Source organism: Salvelinus alpinus, chromosome 19 (genome assembly GCF_045679555.1).
Source record: "Salvelinus alpinus chromosome 19, SLU_Salpinus.1, whole genome shotgun sequence".
Classification (NCBI taxonomy): Eukaryota; Metazoa; Chordata; class Actinopteri; order Salmoniformes; family Salmonidae; genus Salvelinus; species Salvelinus alpinus.
The window spans coordinates 25,497,335-25,523,952 of NC_092104.1; the positions used below are offsets into that span (position 1 = coordinate 25,497,335).

A 26,618-nucleotide genomic window follows, 5' to 3' on the forward strand; every position below is an offset into this window, starting at 1 on the left:
GCCTGCCCATACCATAACCCCACTGCCACCATGGTGCACTCGTTGACGTCAGCAAACCACTCGCCCCCACACGACGCCATACAAGTGGACTTTGGTTGTGAGGCTGGATGGATGTACTGCCAAATTCTCTAAAACGACATTGGAGGCGGCTTTTGTTAGAGAAATGAATATTCAATTCTCTGGCAACAGCTCTGGTGGACATTCCTTCAGTCCGTATGCCAATGCACGCTCCCTCAAAATTTGAGACATCTGTGACATTGTGTTGTGTGACAAAACTGCACATTTTAGAGACGCCTTTTATTGTCCACAGCACAAGGTGCACCTATGTAATGATTGTGTTGTTTAATCAGCTTCTTGATATGCCACACCTGTCAGGTGGATGGATTATCTTGGCAAAGGATAAATGCTCACTAACAGGGCCAGTAAACAAATTTGTGCACGAAGTTTGAGAGAAATATGTTTTTTGTGCATATGAAACATTTCTGGGATCTTTTATTTCAGCTCATGAAACATGGGACGAACACTTTACATGTTGGTTTATAGTTTTGTTCCTTATAGTTTGAGTGAATACAACCTGCAAAGAGGCTCTGTATAGGCCTTTTCAGAGAGTTTAGTTGTGGAGAGAGAGCAGAAGCTGCCAGGCTCGCTGGGGACTTCATTTAAGAATGTTTCCTTTCTGTGCCATATAATCACATTACCAACCACCCAGCAACTCCTGGAGGAGGATGGCTGCCACCACTGTGGAGGGGTTGAGGGGGGCAGTCAAAGCCTTGTGCCCTGCCAGCATGACACACACACACACACACACACACACACACACACACACACACACACACACACACACACACACACACACACACACACACACACACACACACACACACACACACACACACACACACACACACACACACACACACACACACACACACACACAGTCATACTTGCAATCAGTCTCTGGGGCAGACTCCATTCATCTCAGGTAGAGCCTGGGCCATTACACACTTTGGCCTAATTAAAACTAATCTATGGGAGAGAAGCAGACAGCGCAGACCATCTGGGCCTCTATTCCCAAGTCATAAAACATCCCTTTTGGCCCAGAGAAATCACTTCCACCCATAACGGCCACCAAGGTGCATCCAACAAGAGTTGTGTGTGTGGTTGTTTGTGTGCGCTTACAGTAGGTGTATGTTTGGGCCGACATACAAAGATACTTCTAGAAAGTACATCTATTGTGGGTGTCAATTTGTGCATGTGTGTGTGTTTCAATGTCAATCTGTATGTGTGAGGGTGTGTGTGAGAGAGAATTGTGTGAGGGTGTGTGAGAGAGTGTGTGTGTCTGTGTGTCCATTGTGTGGCCCGTATATCAACTGCCCGGTCCCAGGGGTTAGTCATGGTGACATGTGGCCATAAAGGGACAATAGGCTGTCCTCTGGGAGTGGGTCAGAGAGAGACAGCCTCCCTGGTGGAGACTGATGAAGTGTCCTGACATCTGGCACCACCATGTCCCTCATCACAAGGTCATAATACATATAAAAATTACAGTGGGTATCATAAGTATTCACCCCCCTTGGATTTCTTCACGCTTTATTGTGTTTCAGAGAGGGATTCAAATGACATTTTTTTCAATGATCTACACAAAATACTCTAATGTCACGGTGGAAGAACAAGTATATATTTTTTAAGATTAATGAAAAAATAAAACACTAATATACTGTACCTTGATTAAATAAGTATTCGCCCCCACTGAGTCAATACATGTTATAATCACCTTTGGCAGCGATTACAGCTGTGAGTCTATCTGGGTAAGTCTCTAAGAGTTTTGGAACACTTGGATTGTGCAACATTTGCCCGTTATTCTTTTCAAAAGTCAGATTTTGAGGATCATTGCTAGACAGATATGTTCAATTATTGCCATAGATTCTCAAGCAGATTTAAGTCAAACCTGTAACTTGGCCACTCAGGAACATTCACTGTCTTCTTGGTAAGCAGCTCCAATATACATTTGGCCTTGTGTTGTAGGTTATTGTTTTCCTGCTGAAAGGTGAATTCCTCTCCCAGTGTCTGGTGTAAAGGTGAAGCAGGTTTTCCTTTAGGATTTGCATGTGCTTAGCTCCATCACTTTTTATCCTTAAAAACTCCCCACTCTACCATGATGCAGCCACCACCATGCTTGAAAATAAGAAAGTATTTACTCAGTGATGTGTAGTTGGATTTGCCCCAAACACAAGGCTTTGCTTTTAGGCCAAAAAGTCTATTCCTTTGCTGTGTTTTTTTGCAGTATTACTTTAGTACCTTGTTGCATACATGATGTATGTTTTGGAATGTTTATATTCTGTATATTTGTATTCTTCTTTTTGCTCTGTCATTTAGGTAATTATTGTGGAGTCACTACAACATTGTTCATCCATCCTCAGTTTTCTCCTATCATAGTCATCGAATTGTTTTAAAATCACCAATGGCCTCATGATGACATCCCTGAGCAGTTTCCTTAATGTCCTGCAGCTCAGTTTAGAAGGACAACTGTATCTTCAATGTGTCTGGGTGGTTTAATACATCATCCACAGCACAATTATTAACCTGACCATCCTTAAAAGAGACATTCAATGTCTGATTTCTTATTGTCACCGATCTACCCTATCACTGCCCTCCTTTTTGAGGCTTTTGAAAAGTTCCCTGGTGTTTGTATTTGAATCTGTGATTGAAATTCAATACTTGAACAGATGTTGTATTTATAGGGGACAGATGAAGGGGTAGTCGTTCAAAAATCATGTCAACCCCTATTATTTCACACAGAGTAAGTCCTGGTAACTTATTATGTGATTTGTTAAGCAAACTTTTATTCCTGAACTAATTTAGGCTTTTTTAAACAAAGGAGGTGAATACTTATGACTATATTTTAGTACATTTGTAAAAATGTGAATTTTTTTATTTTCACTTTGACATTATGAAGTATTTTGTGTAGATCAATAACAAACAATCACAATTAAATATATTTCAATCCCACTTTGTAACACAACAAAATTTGAAAAAAATACAAGTGGGGTGAATACTTATGATTCCCACTGTATAGGCCATTTAGCAGACGCTTTTATCAAAAGAGACTTTTGGGTGGTCCTGGGAATTTAACCCACTATCCTGGCTTTTCAAGAGCCATGCTCTACCAACTAAGCTACAGAAGACCACAGCTTAAAGAACTCACTCTCTCTCACACACACATACATACATGTACATTCATGCTCAAACACAGTCTTCAAGAGGCAGGAATATTCACACCCTCATCCTCCCAAAAGGAAATAATATGCTAAAAAGCATATTAGTGACCTAAGCAGCAAATGTGCAGTTCTGTCAAGGCACGAGTAAACACAATCTCCCATACATCAGCAGATCTCCACACAAATCTGCTTCTGCCTCTGGCCAGCTTACTAGGCAACAGAGAGTGTCATTGGTTACAGTTGCCATGGAGATGTACTCGACAGCAGGTAGAGAGAGAGAGAGAGAGAGAGAGAGAGAGAGAGAGAGAGCGAGAGCGAGAGCGAGAGCGAGAGCGAGAGCGAGAGCGAGAGAGAGAGAGAGAGAGAAAGAGAGAGAGAGAGAGAGAGAGAGAGAGAGAGAGAGATAGAGAGAGAGAGAGAGAGAGAGAGAGAGAGAGAGAGAGAGAGAGAGAGAGAGAGAGAGAACCAAAACAGAAGAATGGGTTAATCTGGAATGGGTTACATTTGACCAAAACAGCAGGGGGTTGGTAGAAAGTGTTGACTTGGATCCTGACCAACAGACTGCACTGACTGCTGAGCTGAGCTGCAGTGGATTAGGGACTGTGGGTTGGCTTCGATGGGGCTGGGGCAACATACAGTATAGCTGGTACAGAGGATATCTTTTGGTGCTTCACTAGGGTGGTATACTGCCAAAACACAAGGCCCAAGTCACGACAGGAGACGAGAGAAAGAGGGAAAAAATACTAGGTAGTTGTCTGAAGTATTTTAAAGTCCACTTGGCAAAATGGACACTGGTAGATAAGTCATAGCCAATATAAAGATATTGTAGCTTCTACATCTTTATTAGAAACACTAAAGGACCCCATAGCACTAGAGAGGCCATCCACAAGCATAATTCCTGGAGTCCCATGTGTTACAACATATTGGAGACTTCCTCAGCGGGATCCAGTTGAGGTTGGACACAGCAGCCGTGGCTAGTTTACTGGTGGGGATAGAAAGCAGAGAAACAAACCCACCTATCAACCTTATCTCCTGGAGGACTATTGGCTTAACTCAGACAACCAGACCAGACTCACTGTTTGTTATCTCAGACAGGAGATGTCTGTTATCTCCTGTGTGTGTGTGGGGGGGGGGGGGGGGGCTGGCTGATATCATAGCCCTCAGGCTCAAACACTGGCTTCCTGTTTTAACACTTTCACTAAAAGGTCAACCAAGGTCAGTCAGTATGCCAGCTGAATAGATGAGGGCAGTAGTCTTGAACGACAGTATCTAGATACTGGACTAGCTAACTTTTGTCTCCTAATTAACCAACAGTTTGATAATGTGTTCCGATTGAGAAAAGGTTTATGGACACAATAATCCACAGCAGGAATACATTGAGGAGAATGTTGCTATCTACTAGATGCTGTGCATTATGTCATCTAGCCTTGAATAAATTGAGGAGGAAAACAGGACTTTCTCACCAACCTGTGATCAGATTTTTATAAATCTGCACACTAATTTCTTCCGGTCCAAATCGACCCAACCCAACCCCTTCCAACCCCTCACAACCTTTTATCTCAGGGAGAAAGGGACGTGGATTTAAAATGGCTTATGTCATTATGGGAGAGGTAACCATGGCGATAAGCCCTTGTGGCCCCGGAAGTCCTAATCAAGCATCAGGTTGCTAGGATGGCCTCTAAGGAACCTGAGGCTGTCTGTACAGGGGTCTGTTAATAGCACTGCTAATGGCCACAGCAGCATAGGAGACCATCGATTTTTATCTGTTCATTATCAAATGCACTGGTGGAAAATGTCTTTTAACTCCCTCTGTCATTCAGAGAATAGCCTCTTCAGGTGAAGTGCTGGAGTGAGAGTGGTGGCCTGGCTAGTCCATATGCAGTGGTGGCCTGCTGATGTGTTACTTTAACCATCTTTCATCTGCTTCACTATGGTGGAAGTACCTTTAAGAGGAGCGTGTGTGTGTAGTAGGCCTCAAGCAAGCTATTACCTCAGACATCCTGATGTGTTCTTGAAGACGGTGGTCCACTCTGCATCACGAGGTTTGGAGTCCTCGTTGGGCTCATGCTCCCAGCCTGAGTGGGGGATGATGACCTCGTTGGTCAAAGTCTGCAGTCCGTGGTTTATAATCACCATCTTCAGAGGCTCATAGGAAGACAGGTTCCACAGGGTCCCTGTGGAGTGGAGGAGGGAGGGAGGGGAGGTGGTGATTGGGAGATGGAGAGAGGTAGAGGGAGAGAGGAAAGGAGAGGATGGAGGGAGAGGATGTGGAGGAAAGAGAAGGGGAGAAAGGAAAAACGATCATTCTTTGATTACTTTCACATCTGAGTGAACAACCATTCATGCAAAATGAAACTAGTAACATACAAAACACAGTGAGAACAAAGTCCTGTTTTCGCTCACACAGTGAGGAGATAGACTACTGTGTCTCACACTGATTATAATTCAATCATTGTGCCTGCACTTTCTGTAATCTCAGAGAGAGGGAGGGAGGGGAGGACACACACACACGATGAGGAGAGGTTTATAAATACAGCCGGCATGGAGCCTGGCAACAATTGCAATAAATAGAGAATCAGGAGGGATTTCATAACAAAAGGATGTATCGGGGCAAGACCTTTCGGTTTGTGGAAAACAAAATATTATAGAATGACTTCAAAGTCCACATACAGTCCCCTACACACACAGGGTCTTTATTTTGACTATCTTCACTGCAGTTCCCCTCCTCCCTCATCCCCGGACAAGGCCTAGTGGGGGAGGAATAGTAAGACAATTGTTCATTCTGGGGTCAGAAAGTATGGGCTCCCTCGGCACTGGGATTATTTCTTACTCAGACAACAATTACAGCTAGAAGCTACACCGTTTAGCTAAATCTTCTATACACACACAAGCAACACAGTTTCCACACGGTCAATATTTCCGCTGTCAGATCATGCTTACTGCACACTATAACATCTAAATATACCTTTGTCCCTCTCGTGGGGTTAACTTGTGGTTTGAGAATACCACTACTTCCCTCCAACAACAATAAGTACATCTGTAAAGTACTTACAACTGAAAATGGCCTCCATACTCCATTACCTAAACACTGCAAGGCCATGAGGCACTGAAGGCCTTAGCACTCTGGTAACATGGACCATAGCTTGCTTGATAGGCAGAACTGAGCTCTGTGTCGCTAAGGGAACAGCCATGTCGTATTGCTAGAGGTTAATTTGACTTTTTCAAAAAAGTCAGTGGCGTGTTACTGTGGCACTCACGCATGAACAACAGGAGACTGGGCTGCCTGGGAGGCTGCTGGGTTGATTACCTCCAACACTGGCCCATTAGCATCACCCCATTGGCTCTGACAACCAGCGGTAAACACACCAAAAGTAGCCAATGATAGTTAACAGCCCTCCATCACTGGTAGTAAACGTTAGCAGGCACAGTGTTTAATCAACTATAGATTCCATGGATAATTAGTGACAGCAAGCAGGTGGTCAACAAGCAGCCAATAGCAGCCAACGATAGTCTACAGCCCTTACTGGAACAATCCACAATCTTTGGAAGTACATTAATCAACATTAGGCACAATGCAATCAACTGCTACTGAACATTTATTTAAATGAAATTAAAAGAGAGAGATAGAGAGAGAGACATACTATGGGCAATATATACTGAACAAAAATATAAACGCAACATGCAACAATTTCAAAGATTTTACTCAGTTACAGTTCATGTAAGGAAATCAATCAGTTGAAATACATTCATTAGGCCCTAATCTATTTCACGTCTGGGCAGGGGCACAGCCATGGGTGGACCTGGGAAGGCATAGGCCCACCCACTGGGGAGCCAGGCCCAGCCAATCAGAATGAGCCCCCCCCGGATGTGGAGGTTGGATGTGGAGGTCCTGGGCTGGCGTGGTTACACGTGGTCTGCGGCTGTGAGGCCATTTGGACGTACTGCCAAATTCTCTAAAATGACATTGGAGGCGGCTTAAGGTAGAGAAATGAACATAAAATTCTCTGGCAACAGCTCTGGAGTAAACAGCTCTGGTGTAAACAAATTTGTGCACAAAATTTGAGAGAAATAAGCTTTTTGTGCATATGGAACATTTCTGGGATCTTTTATTTCAGCTCATGAAACATGGGACCAACACTTTAAATGTTGCGTTTATATTTCCATTCAGTATATTTTATGCACTTTGCCATTTGTTTTGCAGCTATGCTAGGAGAAGCTTAAGTGAAGTAAACATTTACAAATCACAGAAAAATGGGAAAAGAAATTAAACCTGTGTCTTGAGAAATATCAGATTTACCAAGAAGACTGGGACCTATAATCTGCTGTGGTACAGGGTTTTCTTTCTCCTTTAATTTCCGGAACCATCCACTGACAAAATAAATTCGGAGTGAGGCAGCGTCCCAAATGGAACCCTATTCCCCATTAGGTGCACTACCCTATTCTCTATATTGTGCAAAAGTACTGCACTATATAGGGAATAGGGTGCTATTTGTGATGCCGCCTGGGTCCACAGTCCACACTAACAGCCCATTATTACTGTATATTATATTGACCAGCCTGCTGATATGGCTGTCATTCCAAGCCCTTCAGAACCAACCATTAAAGGATAAAATACTGTTTGTGACAGTGACATCCTTCACTTCCTACAGTGAGCAGAGGAGAATGCATTTCTTTGTGGCATAGCTTTAATAAATCACAAACAGTGGCCATAGCTCACAGTACAGCCAGTCACAATAGCCATAGCTCACAGTCACAGTACAGTTAGTCTGTTGACATGACTGAACGCTGGCTGGGGGAGTGACAGACAGTATCCATGCTTCACAGACAGTGGCCCTCTCGCTAATCAAATCCCAAGGTAAGGGATGGGACTGAAAGCCAATCCGAGGCAGGCCAGGCCAGGACCCTGGGCGGCTAATCCCATTTCTTGGGCGCTGGCTGCTGCAGCCATGCTGCTCTAACAGGCCCATACACTTAGAGCTGCCCATTATACCTCATCCTCCCCCTGCCATTAATCACAGATTATAGCCTGGGAGAGGGAGGGAGGGAGGGAGGGGAGAGAGAGAGACAGAGTAGGGAAAGAGGGAGAGAGAGAGAAAGGGAGAGGGAAAGAGAGGGAGAAGGAAGGCACATACATATTAGCCATACTGTGGGGTAGGCTGTAACTCTCCTACTGCTGTCACATAAATAAAGCAACACCTCATGGCACAACACGTCTCCCCCAAGTGACCTACTTGCTGTGTGTATGTACTGACATGTATGTGTAACTGATAGATGCACCCACACTACATGTTAATGTTTTTAAATTCATGTCAATTGTAAAGTATTTTGTATTTTTCGTTATGTGTCAGACCCCAGTAAGACTAGCTGTCACCATTGGCTTCGACTAATGGGGATCCTAATAAAATCAAATAAAGTATCACAGCCTAATTGCTGAGCAGAGATGACGGACAGTACAGGAGATAGTAGAGGAGGCGGCCACGGCAGGTGGGAAGAGAGTTAAGGTACGACAGGCAGAGGCCACATATATGTTGATTGGGCTGTGTGTATGAGTGTGTCTGTGGATGTGTCTGGAGAGAATGTGTGTATGACAGGGTTTTCGTTAGCCGGTAATTGCCGGCTTTTGTCCAATAAAAAAAAATGAAAAGCCGACAAATACAATTGTTTCTGGCAAAATTGACTGGGCCAGCAGAAAAAACAACGGTAGGCAGGCTATTGGCACGTCACCCACCACTTTACAATGTGAGCTGGAGGCAGTATGCATTTCGAAAACATACTTAATTGTTTGAAACCTGAATGTTTTACTTCATAGTATGAGGCATGTCTTACCTTGCTTGAAAATCCTACCATGGAAACATGGAGGAAATTATTTTATGAAGACTTCATAGGAGGTGCGTGAGTTAACTTTGGGGGAGCATACAATTTATTCTACCAGTTATGATTTTCATATGCACATTTTCGTGTAACAGTTTAATTTCAATAATAACATTTTCCTTTCTCAAAATCATTGTCACATGGTTAATTAAAATGATAAAAATATAAAACTTAAAATGCATCTAATGCGAGATCACCAGCCTCTGCCATATGGACACATTGATACACTGTGATCATTGGCGGCTAAATGAGAGCAACTCGCCAATGCAGCCGTTGGCCTTTACCTTCCATTGTAAACTAAGTAAAAATATTAAAGCCGACAAAATAAAAACAGAAGAAAAACTATTAATGAAAATGCTAGTTCTTTCAATCACATTAATCTCTCTACTCAGCCTGTCTGCCTGCCTTTCTATCTGTCTTGATTTGAGCTATGCTAGTGAAGTGCAATATTGTATCAAATCAATCAACTGGATCTGGTCTGAAGCTCTCTCTAGCGAACTTTCAATATTGTATCAACTAGCCTATTCTGGGCCCTCAGAGTTTCCACAGACAGCTGTTTTTACACAAGGGAAAAGTGTTCAGGTATTTTATGATGTTTCCACTGGATATATGGGATTATCAGATGATGATATTTTGATCTTTCACACCGAGGCTTGAGGGGGAGATTGTTGGAAAGATTGTTGGAAAGATTTTAAAAATAGGCCTGCTGTGAGGAACTACTAGGCCATAATTCACAATGGATGCTCAAAAAAAGACTTTGTTGACTTACTATGTGAGGTGAAGAAAAAATGAATGAGAAGCTCAGCTTATTAGTGGTGGACGTGGTGAGTTAAGTCAATCAGAAATCAGACATTCCCAAATGGGCACTCTCCTAAATGTGCGCTGCAGGCCAGTTAGACTATTTCTATGCGTGCTCAGGTGCACACGCTCCCTCAACATTAACAAGGCAGAGAAACCCGACACATGCTCAGGTGCACACGCTCCCTCAACATTAACAAGGCAGAGAAACCCGACACATGCTCAGGTGCACACGCTCCCTCAACATTAACAAGGCAGAGAAACCCGACACATGCTCACGTGCACACGCTCCCTCAACATTAACAAGGCAGAGAAACCCGACACATGCTCATTGCTCACATGGAGCACCAAAACGTATTTCTCACAAGTGTAGCAGGTTGTGACTCTGCAAACAATTTTCCACTCAGAGAGAGAACGGTAAATGACTGTAGGCCTAATTAGTAATACAATGCATTAACATAAATTAATGTAACCAAATGATGGGGATTAACAGTACATTTACTACTGGAGACATATGTAATGGGGAATTGATATAAACAACCAAAGGGCAAACAATTCACACAATGAAACAAATCTTGGCCACACACCCCTCCCCTTTATCTTGTCTTAACATTTTTAATTATACTCAAGACACCTTATTTTTATACATATTTTACATGCTTTTCACTGACAGCCCAACTCAATAATCAGCTAGGCTTTTTGGCACGCACACCGCCTATGAAAGACTTCCTCATATGCCATTTCTCTCCCGTTCTATTGGTTTTCATATCAACTTTCTTTCGTTGTCCAGAAGTCAAAAGCACAATCCTAGTAATATCAGCAACCCATCCTAGTTTTTGCTTCTTTAGATTCACCCGCTTTCTGAGTTTCTAACAGAGATTTTCTTCTCTGTCATATACCGCTCGCATCAGATGTGGTATTTTCCCGCAAACTGCATTTAGCAAATGTTTGAAAATTACGTTTCATTGGCTGCTTCATTACAGGAGTTGCATGGTATGTTAAAATGAATTACCATAATCTAAATGTGATTTCTGTCATTATGAGCACCGTGGGTGGACACCCTAATGCAGGGGTGTCAAACTCATTCCACCGAGGGCCTCGTGTCTGCAGGTTTTTGGTTTTTCCTTTCATTTAAGACCTAGACAACCAGGTGAGGGGAGTTCCTTACTAATCAGTGACCTTATTCATCAATCAAGTACAAGGGTGGAACAAAAACCCACAGACACTCAGCCATTCCTGGAATGAGTTTGACACATGTGCCCGAATGGTGTATGCACCCAATGCAAATGGCTCTGGTAAATTTCTGAAATAGCCAGTAAATAAAAATCTTCCCTGTCATGTTGTCCGGTGCCACATTTTCCAAACGGAAACTCTGGTGTTTGAGTGTGTCTGTGGCTGTGTCCAGAGAGAATGTGTGTATGAGTGTGGATGTGTCTAGAGTTCAGTTGGAACAGACCCATACCTAGATCTCAGCAGGGTGGCCAGCCCACAAGCAGCACCAATCCACAGTAGTGTGTGTGTGTGTGTGTGTGTGTCCGCGCCAGACCACACACTGTGTAAGCAGCCCAGGGCCATCCTGTAGGGACCGACACAAATATACACACACACACACACACACACACACACACACACACACACACACACACACACACACACACACACACACACACACACACACACACACACACACACACACACACACACACACACACACACACACACACACACACACACACACACACACACACACACACACACCACTCTTTCCTCACCAACTTTAAAAAGACCTGAACCCTTTCCTGGGCCAAGTCTCTGCCTGTGCCCTCACTCTCTCCTCTCCCCATCCTACCACACAGGGGCCTCGTATAAAATAAATCCTGTCTGGAATGGGTGGTGGTGTGTGTGTGTGTGGGGGGGAGGGGTGGCGTGTTTCCATTAAGTGCTGTATTGGGGTACAGCATTCAGTGGTTGGTCCTTTCATGTGGCATTCTGAATGCTGGCCCTCACGCCCCTGCTACCTATTCCCTATACACTCCCCTGCTGCTTATTCCCTATACACTCCCCTGCTGCTTATTCCCTATACACTCCCCTGCTGCTTATTCCCTATACACTCCCCTGCTGCTTATTCCCTATACACTCCCCTGCTGCTTATTCCCTATACACTCCCCTGCTACCTAGTCCCTATACACTCCCCTGCTGCTTATTCCCTATACACTCCACTGCTACCTATTCCCTATACACTCCCATGCTGCTTATTCCCTATATACCTCCCTGCTACCTAGTCCCTATACCCTCCCCTGCTGCTTATTCCCTACATACCTCCCTGCTACCTATTCCCTATACACTCCCCTGCTACCTATTCCCTATACACTCCCCTGCTGCTTATTCCCTATATACCTCCCTGCTACCTAGTCCCTATACACTCCCCTGCTACCTATTCCATATTCACTCCCCTGCTACCTATTCCCTAAACACTCCCCTGATACCTAGTCCCTATATACTACACTGGGCCTGTCTGGATCACATTACAACACAACAGCCTTTTCTCTGCATTCTAGAGAGGTAGTACTGATGCACCAACACCAGGCCAGCAGCCTGTGAGTCAAGCCACGTAAACACACTAACACACACACATACAAGTATACAAGAACACAAACATGCATGAGCTCGCACGCAGGTATGCACACGCACACACAGCACATCCACTACTCAGCTCCTGGGAGAGAGGGAGAGTGCTCAGCAGCTCTATGAATGTTGGATTACAGTAGAGAACCAGGAATGAACACCTGTTTAGTAGTTGTTTGCCCAGAAATCTCTGTTCACTACTGTCTATGAATGGAAAATATATGAGACAAATGCACTCCACGATCATCTACTTTTTCAGTTATGTGTTTGCTAGAGGGCGCAGGCCTATATTCAGGTGGAAAAAGAGAAAAGGGAAGCACTACAAATAAAAAATATGAAACCGTTTGGTAAGTTCCACGTCAACCCTTCCCTGCAAGAACAGAACTGGCCTTGGTTTTGGGGACAGCACAAATCCGTTTAAAATGCATGTGGATGACCATAAAAAACAGTCTATTTTTAAAGCTCCAATTATATTTAATTGTAGAAAAACATGCCCAGTGTGGGGCACGCTGTAAACCGATCACACATTGTGACGGTGCTGTTTTCATAGAGGCCTCGCTCTAGCAGCTAAAGCATATGGTCAGGCCTGGGATGGAAAGAAAGAAAGAAAGAAAGAAAGAAAGAAAGAAAGAAAGAAAGAGAGAGAGAGAGAGAGAGAGAGAGAGAGAGAGAGAGAGAGAGAGAGAGAGAGAGAGAGAGAGAGAGAGGGAAGGAAGGAAGGAATGAGAGGGGAAAGAGAAGGAGAGAGCAAGAGAGAGCAGGGGAGAAAGAGAGAGAAGTGAATAGACCAATAGAGAGAGAGGGGGAGAGATAAAGAGAAAGACAGGGAGATATAGGGGAGGGGTTTTCCTCTGTTCCCCTGTCTTGCGGTGGGAGGTTATTTTTATCTGGGCACAGCCATCCCTCCTCCCACACACAGACTTCTCAGTCAGAGTGACCATACATACAGTAGACTACATAGAGATATTCCACAACACCTTCATGTGCTGTACACATCTTCTCCTCTATATACAACAAGAAAAAACAAGTGAAACAACATCTGTCCTTCACAGACTGTCCTTCCATCCTGCCATTTTCTGTGAAAGCACCATAAGATGTTATTACTGTTTATAGTTAGTCACAACACATAATTCATTATAAGCGTTTTATAATGCATTACAGAGCACATGATACATGATACACATATGTGCAGTGCCTTCAGAAAGTATTCATACCCCGTGACTTATAACACGTTTTGTTGTGTTACAGCCTGAATTCAAAATTGATTAAATATATTTTTTTCTCTCACCCATCCACACAATACCATAATGACATAAATTAATTGAAAATGATATACAGAAATATCTAATTTACATAAATGTTCACCACCGAGTCAATACTTTGTAGAAGCACCTTTGGCAGGGAGTATTTCTGGGTAAGTTTCTAAGAGATTTCCACACCTGTTTTGTGCAACATTTATCAATTATAATTTTTTTAATTCTTTAAGCTCTGTTAAATTGGTTGTTGATCATTGCAACCATTTTCAGTTCTTGCCATAGATTTTCAAGTAAATTTAAATAAAAACTGTAACTAGACCACTCATGAACATTCACTCTCTTGGTAAGCAACTGCAGCATAGATTTGTGTTTTAGGTTATTGTCCAGCTGAAAGGTGAATTCATCTCCCAGTGTCTGGTGGAAAGCAGACTGAACCAGGTTGTCCTCTAGGATTCTGGAATATTTTTTATTCTGTACTAGCTTCCTTCTTTTCACTCTGTCAATTAGGTTAGTATTGTGGAGTAACTACAATGTTGTTGATCCATCCTCAGTTTTCTCCTATCACAGCCATTAAACTCTGTAACTGTTTTAAAGTCACCATTGGCCTCATGGTGAAATCCCTGAGCGGTTTCCGTCCTCTCCGGCAACTGAGTTAGAAAGGACGCTTGTATCTATGTAGTGACTGGGTGTATTGATACACCATCCAAAGTGTAATGAATAACTTCACCATGCTCAAAGGGATATTCAATGTCTGCTTTTTTTACCCATCTACCAATAGGTGCCCTTCTTGGTGAGGCATTGGAAAACCTTCCTGGTCTTTGTGGTTGAATCTGTGTTTGAAATTCACTGCTCGACTGAGGGACCTAACACATAATTGTATGTGTGGGGGAACAGAGGTAGTCATTTAAAAATCATGTTAAACAATATTATTGCACAGTCCATGCAACTTATTATGTGACTTGTTAAGCAGATTTTTACTCATGGACTTATTTAGGTTTGCCATAACAAATGGGGTTGAATACTTATTGACTCAAGACATTTCAGCTTTTCATTTTTTATTAATTTGTAATAATTTCATAAACATAATTCCACTTTGACATTATGGGGTATTGTGTGTATTCCAGTGACCAAGAATTGCAATGGAATCGATTTTAAATTCAAGAATTCTTGAGCTAGTCCCATGGGAAAACGATGTGTTGTTCAAATCGTACACTCCTAAAGGTTGCCTCCTGACGTGTAAACTGCTATTTGCCCTCTCAGTTTCACATGTCCAAAGCAAAAAAAGATCTCAGATCCCATTCCCCACATTCCTGCTGAATGCGTGTCAGGTCAAACCAATCCTGTTGAGATTAGTGGTGTGATGTGGCCGCAGAGAGACACACGTCATTCAGTGACATTTAACAAGTCATGGAGAATGTTTAACACAGCATATTCCTATTGAGCTTGAGCCATATACTGTTTAAACCATATACAGGGGTGTTTTTCGAAATATCGACGGTATGATTTTCAATATAGTGGAGCTGAGAGGGTGCTTGCTACGCCACTGCTTATGACTATAAGTATAACTATAAGAAATCTAAGATATGTCAAATATGTTATACCCAGCTCAGTGCTCCAGCTATGCATTTGGTTTACTAACTTGCTAGCTAAGTGGCTAGATGTCAAGATCAAGCTTCTTGGTTACAGCAGAGACATTCAATCCCCTCCTGGATCAAGATCCCTGTTGCCTTTTTTCCTTCTTCGAAATAGCCCCCTTTGTGTGCACATTCGGTTTTACCATATACCCCGGTATGATACCGGAACGGTATGACGGTATGGAAATCTGGATACCACCCAACCATAATTCCTATAACACTAGCCTGGTTTAGTCCATGTTACCAACAACACTCTCTTAGTTCTCTCTCTCTCTCTCTTAGATAGAGAATGCAGGACATGCTTCAATAATGCCTCCAGCCCACAACATCACAATGCCCTAACAGAGAATATGCCGGTACTTTAAATAATAATAGAACAAGACTTAGAAATTACATTCCACAACAGTAAAGCAGTGGCATTATTCTGGCTCCCGGTGGCCATGCAGGTTTTCACAACACACCCGAGCAATTAATTTGTCATTCAAAGAAGCCAATAAGCTTTGTACATTACAAACAAAAGGCCTAGTATTTACTGTCCTTTTTACAGCCAAGGCAATGTAGCTAGTGTTGGCCTATTTACAGCCGAGGCAATGTAGCTAGTGTTGGCCTATTTACAGCTGAGGAGCTGTAGCTAGTGTTGGCCTATTTACAGCTGAGGAGCTGTAGCTAGTGTTGGCCTATTTACAGCTGAAGAGCTGTAGCTAGTGTTGACCTATTTACAGCTGAGGAGCTGTAGCTAGTGTTGACCTATTTACAGCTGAAGAGCTGTAGCTAGTGTTGACCTATTTACAGCTGAGGAGCTGTAGCTAGTGTTGACCTATTTACAGCTGAAGAGCTGTAGCTAGTGTTGACCTATTTACAGCTGAGGAGCAGTAGCTAGTGTTGGCCTATTTACAGCTGAGGAGCTGTAGCTAGTGTTGGCCTATTTACAGCTGAGGAGCTGTAGCTAGTGTTGGCCTATTTATAGCCGAGGAGCTGTAGCTAGTGTTGTCCTATTTACAGCTGAGGAGCTGTAGCTAGTATTGACCTATTTACAGCTGAAGAGCTGTAGCTAGTGTTGGTCTGTAGAACTCACCAGTGTTGTATAATACGTGTGTGATGTTTAACCAAATTTGTGATCGTTAAAACCATTAAAAAAATGTACATCACTGTGCAGTTATTACAAAACTACCATTAACAGGTTCCGATCATCATCATAAAGGAAACATTTAAATTAAACAAATACCTAACGCTACAATGCTGTAAGTAGGAGGAGATATGCATCTTTCAAATTATTTGCCACGAATGTAAAGCGCTCCGCCTGTCATCATCGTTAAAAGTTGGAAAAATGGCAGAATGAGACAGGGAAGTCCTGCATGGCATTACTTTGAGAAGTTAAATGAGAAGGTGATCAAATACAAACTTGTGAGGTTGAATTGAGCTACAGTGGCAGTACAGGTGCAATGCTGAAAGACGCACTGTGAGACACAACCCGTTGTTGGCAGCAGCGCGATAAGGGTCGGAGTGAAAAAATCACAGCACTGATTGCAGAAATGATTGCAGTTGAAATGCAGCCATTGTCAATGGTACAGGATGTCGGCTTCAATACCCTAATGGTATATCTAGAACCAGACTACAAGACGCCATGTCAAAAAAACGTGAAGGCCCTGACGGAGAAATTGTACAATGATTGCTCTGTAAGGACAAAGTTCAAACTCTGAAAATGGCCTTTGTGGCATCGATAGGAGTCAGAAACTACAAAGTGCAAATAGGATAATTTGTCATAAAGTCAGTCTGGTCTAAAACAGAGTTTGGAACATCCGTGCATCACAACAGGTAAATGAAGGTTGGGTTTTGATTTGAAGATGTCCATTTGCCCACTAACATGGGGTGAACAGCTGCTGTGATTGCTCTCTATCCAATAGCATAGACAGTTAGACAGACCTGCCAATCAGCTCTGACTTTGTTTACATAAGACAATATGTCAAGCATTTTTTAACTTGAGAAATACTGCATCAAACACCTTAGTTAGATGTAAAATTGCGCAACTAAAACATCCTCAGCAAAAACGTCAAAATGATTTAGCTATTTCTTGAGTTATCTCAGATTCATTCTGGGGATTTTGAGAAAATGAAATAGGCTTCTGCGTCTACAGTGTCTCATGGAGGACAAACATCATTAACCAAACGCGGAATCGGTCAGGAAACACAACTCTAAGACTGAATTTTTGTTTCTTCTAATGAGCAACAGAAAAACAAATGTGCCAAACAGCATGTTCAGTGGCTCTTTAACAACAGATTGTTGGACGACTATGAACACGCTGTCATACATCACTGCAACGAGCCATCACATTGATGAGAAGTGGGGCATTAAGGACGTACTGACAACTGAGAACACGGAAGAAAGGCACACAACAGAGAACCTAAAACGGCATTAATACCATCGTTGCTGAGTGGGTGGAGGACAGCAGTAAGGTGAACGACGTCTGGTAGGGTTTCCACTAGTTACCACAGCCACAAACTCAAATTTGTTTAATCTTTTTGGTCTTCATTTTAGGTATAAGGTTGGCAGTGTGGTTAAGGTTAGGTTTCAATTGTGAAATCATTAAAAATACTAATGTTTAAACAATAAAAAAATGCCAGTGTAAACGTTAAGAACATTTTTCCATTTGTCACATCCCTACTGTATAATACTGTAGTAGGTACATAGTATCGGTCTACAGTAACTTACCTCTGTTGATTCTTGATGTACAGTAGGCACTATGGTCTCTGTAACTCACCTGTGATGAGCTCGCGGACCTCCATGTCGTTGGTCTTCCTCAGCAGGCGGACAAGGGCAGGGATACCGTCACAGTTCTTGATGGCCACCTTGTTGTCGTGGTCCTTGCCGTAGGAGATGTTCCTCAGGGCTCCGCAGGCCTTGCGGTGGACCTCAGCCTTGGGATGGTCCAGCAGGCTTGCCAGCACCGGGATCCCCTTCAGCTGACGCACATCTTTCTTGATCTTGTCGTTTTCGTAGCACAGGTGCTGCAGGTATGCGGCAGCGTTAGACTTTACCGGGTCGATTGGGTGGCCCAGCATGGCTATGACCTCTTGCAGATCGGGGTCACGCCAGCGCGGGTCCTTGCGGATGCTGTCGATGGAGGGCGAGCGGCGGCCAGCCAGGCGGTCCAGGCTGGCCATGCTCCCCCTCTCGGGCTGGGCCAAGGGGGCCGGGTACATGCCATGGATGTAGGGGTGTCGCTCGTCAATCATCTCCGCCTCGATGGGATCCTCGTAACCCCTATAATGGAGAGGGAAAAGGGGGGGGGTACGTTTGAGGAAAGATCATGTAACATTGTTCAGAGCATTTCATATCTCTCTGTGAGGAGTTGTAGTTGTATGTTTTCTGTACATTTTCAGAACATTGGGATACGATTTAGTCTACGACTGCAAGGTTAACACCATCAATACTACTTCTATTACTACTAAAACAGATGGAGAGACCATTTATTGGGATTTGTATAATAGAGGGATTTCAGGAGAAAGAGAAGGGGGGATAAGAGTTGAGAAAGGCAAAGTGAGGTGAGAGTGATTGACTGATGGAGGGAAAAAGGAGATAGACACAGGGGTGAAGGAGAGGTGAAAAGACAGGAGCGAGAGAGGAGAAAAGAGGACAAAGACGGAGACGGGGGACAAACAAGGCTTGTCTGTTATTAACAGCTCTGTCAGAGGGCCGCTCCCATCGATAAGAGAAACAGGGGCCACTTCCTTATTAACCGTCTCTGTCGGCTCAGAGCGATGTTCTCTTTTACCTTTTTTAATAATGATGGGGGAGCTGGTGTTAGTGTTGGGCGAGGAGGAGGAGGAGAGGGAGAGAGAGAAAAAGAGTGAGAGTAGAGACAGAAAGAGCCAGGGAGAAGAGGAAAGGCGATAGAAAGAGGGAGAGAGAGAAAAAGAAAGAGGGAGCAAGTGAAAGAAAGAAAAACAGACAGTCAGAAATAAATAATTTCATTTGAAACAGCAAGCCAGACAAAATTAATTGGGGCTATTTATATAATAAATATGAATTTGGAGGGCAGAAATTATTAAATATTAAAGCATTAGACCCCTCACTAAAGGCTTCAGTCACACAAAAGTTACACTTGAATCTGAACTGGTTCTCAAGCAGATTAGTAAGAATGTCTCAGCTAGGGCTGTTATGGTGATCACAATACCGCTACACCGGCGGTCACGAGTCATGATGGCAGTCAAATTCCATGTGACCGTTTAGTCACGTTAATTAGGCTTCTCTAAGCTCTGATGCTGCTGATGGTCATTAGTAGCCTTCCAAACTTGCTAACTGCCTGGTACTCAGCACTCTATTGTCACTCTAATCACTCTGACATCAATGTGAATGTAATCGAAAATCGAATCAAACACTTAATGAGAGCCCATGAGCTCAAGTAGCGCAACATTTCTTTATGCTATGCAATTGAGGCCTCTATTAAAAAGAGTAGGATCCCATCAGCTTTCTATAGGCTAGGGCTACTATATTTATTTCTCAAATTTCCTAATATTAAGCACATTGCTTCTCTTTACAACAGGAGTATAGCTTACCTGACTGGCATGAAAATGAACCACGGGAAAAGCGTCCTCCATTCACTATTTAAGTACATAGATGACATGTATTTTTTCCCCCTGGACTGAAACATGACCCGTCAAACAGAGCTTCTTAACACCTGCCCGCTTAACCCGGAAGCCAGCCAAACCAATGTGTCGGAGGAAACACTGTTCAACTGATGATCGAGGTCAGCCTGCAGGCACCCGGTCCGCCACAAGGAGTCGCTAGAGCATGATGAGGCAAGTAAAACCCACCCCGGCCAAACCCTCCCCTAACCTGGACGACACTGGGCCAATTGTGCGCCTCCCTATGGTACTCTCGGTCACGACCTGTTGTGACACAGCCCGGAATTGAACCCGGGTCAGTTGTGACGCCTCGAGCACTGCGATGCAGTGCCTTAGACCGCTGCGCTGCTCGCTAGGCCCAGTCATAAGGTTTGTATCACAACTAAAGTGGCCAAATAACTTCTTAAAATGAAGCACATTAATCCGCTTTACAAGGGGTGTAGAGTCTAACTGGCATACATACGCAGCATGTTTCAAGTTTGGAGAAGATAAGTTTCACCATAAAAATGCACTTTGACAATGGTGTTTTCCCGCTAATGGAACATTCGCGCTTATAGCTTACTACCGTGTGCGTATTGCTGCACTTATAATGTGAAGAAATAGCCTAATAGTTTATCAACATTTTAAGCTAAATGTTCTGATCTGTCAGCCTAAAAATTATGCTAATGGTTGTATAAATTTGGGATCTATCGCATCCCACAACTGTCCCAGACTATGTTTGGAATATTTATTTCTCACACAGAATAGGTCAACTTTTGTACTACGGGGGATAGTAGATTGACATAGGCTAGTTCTTTTATTGTTCGTTTGGCTTTATCATCTTGTTGGCTGACGAAAAGTAAATACGGAAAGTTTTTCCAATATCTACAATATGCACCTTGGAATTGGATAAGGACGCGCACAGTTGCATCCCCGATGTGTCTGTCTTCACTTCTAGCCTGTGAGAAAGACCCGCGTGACAGAAAGCTATGTGAGTTAGAAGTGCTTTGGAGCATGCAGCCAGGCATAGGGAATTATAATTATTATTATAATTATTATATTCAGCTCATGGGCACAACGGCCACTGGCCGCAAAAGGCATGGATTTTTTTAGGGGACATTACAGCCACAGAATGGTGATGCCGCCAGGAAATTCGCGGCATTATCAAGTGCTTGTCAAATTGTGAATGAGGGACTGATGAAGTGTGTACAGCCTGCGCAAAAAAACAAAGCAGAGCTCATGCCTTTAATGCAACTTTTTTCAAATCATCATTAGAGTCGCATCATGCAGCTTTAGAATGTATTGGAACTCAGAGTGATCCAGTTTGTCTCGAAATAAAGAGTAGTAGATACAGCTCCTACCGAGCTGGAACCGTTCATTTACTTCTCCAGACAAAAAGGGCTCCATTTCGAAACTCATCTGGGACTAACTTCGTTAGCGTGATTTCTAGCAGCTTAGCTAGCAGCTGGTTAGCGGCTCTGTCAAGCAGGCTTCAACCTGTCTGTTAAGTGGGATTCCGGGACAAGAAATAACGGTCCTAGCTGTTAGACGCTAACCGTGTCACGGAATCCATGTAAAAACAAGTTCAGTGTTTATTTCTAATGAAGATTGGTATTTTTTTTGTCAAAAACAACAAACCCAGAGTTTCCAGCATACAGTGTTCAGCTGCACACTCCCTGTGGTCAGGAAAGGAGAGGCAGCAGTAGAGAGAGAGAACCCAACCATGCTCACAGGGAGGTTTCTGACCCAACACTGTCTCACCAAAGACTATGCTAATGCCCTGCCTGTCCTGGCTGCCTCCCTGGGACTGGGCCCAGGTTAGCTTAGCGCCAGAGCCATTAAGGGAGATGTATTCCATTTCTATATACAGTATGACGGTGCTAAGCAGTTAGCTCTCCTGTGGTGAAGTGGGTCCCCAGGTAGGCCTGCATGCCCCAGATGAGAGCCCCTCTATTCCACTCGACCCCCTCCAGTCTCTCCCCCGTCTCCAGGCCCCTCCAGTAACCTTCATCCCTAGCCCTCTTTGGTCTGTGATCTACACAAGGCTCTCTGCTCATCAATTCTCAAGGAGCACACACTGCAGGGGGCAAAAAGTGGAAATCTTCATTTCCATCTCAGAGTGGTGGAGGAGGTACACATGTTTATTGTAACCCTGGTGCTCCAGTACCACCAACAGTACACATGTTTATTGTAACCCTGGTGCTCCAGTACCACCAACAGTACACATGTTTATTGTAACCCTGGTGCTCCAGTATCCCCAACAGTACTCATGTTTATTGTAACCCTGGTGCTCCAGTATCTCCAACAGTACTCATGTTTATTGTAACCCTGGTGCTCCAGTATCCCCAACAGTACACATGTTTATTGTAACCCTGGTGCTCCAGTATCCCCAACAGTACACATGTTTATTGTAACCCTGGTGCTCCAGTACCACCAACAGTACACATGTTTATTGTAACCCTGGTGCTCCAGTACCACCAACAGTACACATGTTTATTGTAACCCTGGTGCTCCAGTACCACCAACAGTACACATGTTTATTGTAACCCTGGTGCTCCAGTATCCCCAACAGTACACATGTTTATTGTAACCCTGGTGCTCCAGTACCACCAACAGTACACATGTTTATTGTAACCCTGGTGCTCCAGTATCCCCAACAGTACACATGTTTATTGTAACCCTGGTGTTCCAGTACCACCAACAGTACACATGTTTATTGTAACCCTGGTGCTCCAGTACCACCAACAGTACACATGTTTATTGTAACCCTGGTGCTCCAGTACCACCAACAGTACTCATGTTTATTGTAACCCTGGTGTTCCAGTACCACCAACAGTACACATGTTTATTGTAACCCTGGTGCTCCAGTACCACCAACAGTACACATGTTTATTGTAACCCTGGTGCTCCAGTACCACCAACAGTACACATGTTTATTGTAACCCTGGTGCTCCAGTACCACCAACAGTACTCATGTTTATTGTAACCCTGGTGCTCCAGTACCACCAACAGTACACATGTTTATTGTAACCCTGGTGCTCCAGTACCACCAACAGTACTCATGTTTATTGTAACCCTGGTGCTCCAGTATCTCCAACAGTACACATGTTTATTGTAACCCTGGTGCTCCAGTACCACCAACAGTACACATGTTTATTGTAACCCTGGTGCTCCAGTATCCCCAACAGTACTCATGTTTATTGTAACCCTGGGGTTCCAGTACCATCAACAGTACACATGTTTATTGTAACCCTGGTGCTCCAGTATCCCCAACAGTACACATGTTTATTGTAACCCTGGTGCTCCAGTACCACCAACAGTGGACATGTTTATTGTAACCCTGGTGTTCCAGTACCACCAACAGTACACATGTTTATTGTAACCCTGGTGCTCCAGTACCACCAACAGTACACATGTTTATTGTAACCCTGGTGCTCCAGTATCCCCAACAGTACACATGTTTATTGTAACCCTGGTGTTCCAGTACCACCAACAGTACACATGTTTATTGTAACCCTGGTGTTCCAGTACCACCAACAGTACACATGTTTATTATAACCCTGGTGTTCCAGTACCACCAACAGTACACATGTTTATTGTAACCCTGGTGCTCCAGTATCCCCAACAGTACACATGTTTATTGTAACCCTGGTGTTCCAGTACCACCAACAGTACACATGTTTATTGTAACCCTGGTGCTCCAGTACCACCAACAGTACACATGTTTATTGTAACCCTGGTGCTCCAGTATCCCCAACAGTACACATGTTTATTGTAACCCTGGTGTTCCAGTACCACCAACAGTACACATGTTTATTGTAACCCTGGTGCTCCAGTACCACCAACAGTACACATGTTTATTGTAACCCTGGTGTTCCAGTACCACCAACAGTACACATGTTTATTATAACCCTGGTGCTCCAGTACCACCAACAGTACACATGTTTATTGTAACCCTGGTGCTCCAGTATCCCCAACAGTACACATGTTTATTGTAACCCTGGTGCTCCAGTATCTCCAACAGTACTCATGTTTATTGTAACCCTGGTGCTCCAGTACCACCAACAGTACACATGTTTATTATAACCCTGGTGCTCCAGTATCCCCAACAGTACACATGTTTATTGTAACCCTGGTGTTCCAGTACCACCAACAGTACACATGTTTATTGTAACCCTGGTGTTCCAGTACCACCAACAGTACACGTTTAATGTAACCCTGGTGCTCCAGTACCACCAACAGTACACATGTTTAATGTAACCCTGGTGCTCCAGTACCACCAACAGTACACATGTTTATTGTAACCCTGGTGTTCCAGTACCACCAACAGTACACATGTTTATTGTAACCCTGGTGCTCCAGTACCACCAACAGTACACATGTTTATTGTAACCCTGGTGCTCCAGTACCACCAACAGTACACATGTTTATTGTAACCCTGGTGCTCCAGTACCACCAACAGTACACATGTTTATTGTAACCCTGGTGCTCCAGTATCCCCAACAGTACACATGTTTATTGTAACCCTGGTGCTCCAGTACCACCAACAGTACACATGTTTATTATAACCCTGGTGTTCCAGTACCACCAACAGTACACATGTTTATTGTAACCCTGGTGCTCCAGTATCCCCAACAGTACACATGTTTATTGTAACCCTGGTGCTCCAGTACCACCAACAGTACACATGTTTATTGTAACCCTGGTGCTCCAGTATCCCCAACAGTACACATGTTTATTGTAACCCTGGTGCTCCAGTACCACCAACAGTACACATGTTTATTGTAACCCTGGTGCTCCAGTATCCCCAACAGTACACATGTTTATTGTAACCCTGGTGCTCCAGTATCCCCAACAGTACTCATGTTTATTGTAACCCTGGTGCTCCAGTATCCCCAACAGTACTCATGTTTATTGTAACCCTGGTGCTCCAGTATCCCCAACAGTACACATGTTTATTGTAACCCTGGTGCTCCAGTACCACCAACAGTACACATGTTTATTGTAACCCTGGTGCTCCAGTATCTCCAACAGTACTCATGTTTATTGTAACCCTGGTGCTCCAGTACCACCAACAGTACACATGTTTATTGTAACCCTGGTGCTCCAGTATCCCCAACAGTACACATGTTTATTGTAACCCTGGTGCTCCAGTATCTCCAACAGTACACATGTTTATTGTAACCCTGGTGCTCCAGTATCTCCAACAGTACACATGTTTATTGTAACCCTGGTGCTCCAGTATCTCCAACAGTACACATGTTTATTGTAACCCTGGTGCTCCAGTATCTCCAACAGTACTCATGTTTATTGTAACCCTGGTGCTCCAGTATCCCCAACAGTACACATGTTTATTGTAACCCTGGTATATCTAGATACCGAGGGGGTTAACATGACTTTCTTTGTTATCCATAGGTATTCATGGTGTTTTGAGAAACAAAAGGTAAATCCTAATGATTTTACTTTTTCCACACACTTAAGGGTAAGATAGTAACAGACCGAGGAAAATAACCATCGTCACACAAAGTCACCATAATGGGACTATCCCAAGGGGGTTCCCTGTATTTGGGGTAGGAACGATACTATGATACTAAGTTCTATTCCGCTAGCTCTGTTCTCTCCTCTCCACTGTGATGTCTTTTCATCAGGAAAACAGAAGAGCCAGAGACAGGAAATGGGACAGGGGAATCTAATTAGTGTTACACACTATGCGCCACCCACTGTAGCCTCCCCTCCCCCCACCACCGAGAGAGGCTTGTTTATCATACTTCCATAACTGGCCAGTCATCTATGATGTATGGTGCAACAAAAAGGGGCGACAGCCCTAACTGAGTGCTGGTGGTTATGGAGCTAGCTCCAGTATTTACTTGAATTCTAATGATTTTTATGTTAATTATGTGCTTTAAATTTCTCCCGGCTGCACTAGTGCACGTTGCGAGGGGAGAATCTCATCATGGTATTGCTGTGTTTGGGGCACATTACTTTGTGGGTTTAAATAAGCCCCTCGGTAACATATCAGCTTTTATGGCAACACGTTTTACATTTTACTTCCAGTGAAATCAATACATGATGAACTGGGAGAAAAAGCTCCTACCCAAGCAGCAATGTAACTAGACACTAAATCCTTATATATTCAGTAGGCCGGGGTTGAGCTGATATTAAAGATAAAGTCAACCAAAACCACAGGGAAGATAAGACCAGGGTCTGGAGAGGCAAGCAGCTAAAGACAAGGCCAGGGTCTGGAGAGGCAAGCAGCTAAAGACAAGACCAGGGTCTGGAGAGAAAAGCAGCTAAAGATAAGGCCAGGGTCTGGAGAGGCAAGCAGCTAAAGACAAGACCGGGGTCTGGAGAGAAAAGCAGCTAAAGATAAGGCCAGGGTCTGGAGAGGCAAGCAGCTAAAGACAAGACCAGGGTCTGGAGAGAAAAGCAGCTAAAGATAAGGCCAGGGTCTGGAGAGGCAAGCAGCTAAAGACAAGACCAGGGTCTGGAGAGAAAAGCAGCTAAAGATAAGGCCAGGGTCTGGAGAGGCAAGCAGCTAAAGACAAGACCAGGGTCTGGAGAGAAAAGCAGCTAAAGATAAGGCCAGGGTCTGGAGAGGCAAGCAGCTAAAGACAA

At 43.7% G+C, this 26,618-nt stretch overlaps 1 protein-coding gene across 23 annotated transcripts in view; it reads right to left on the reverse strand.

Annotated features, from left to right (window-relative positions):
* Positions 1-26,618, reverse strand: part of LOC139545899 (splicing regulator ARVCF-like) — a 348,966-nt gene that overhangs the window by 57,026 nt on the left and 265,322 nt on the right. For all 23 annotated transcript variants that reach the window (XM_071354089.1, XM_071354099.1, XM_071354088.1 and 20 more), the window contains 2 exons: positions 18,158-18,660; positions 5,206-5,389 (listed from right to left, as the gene is read on the reverse strand). In XM_071354089.1, the coding sequence (XP_071210190.1) occupies positions 5,206-5,389; positions 18,158-18,660 (687 nt within the window). The remainder of the gene's footprint in view (positions 1-5,205; positions 5,390-18,157; positions 18,661-26,618) is intronic.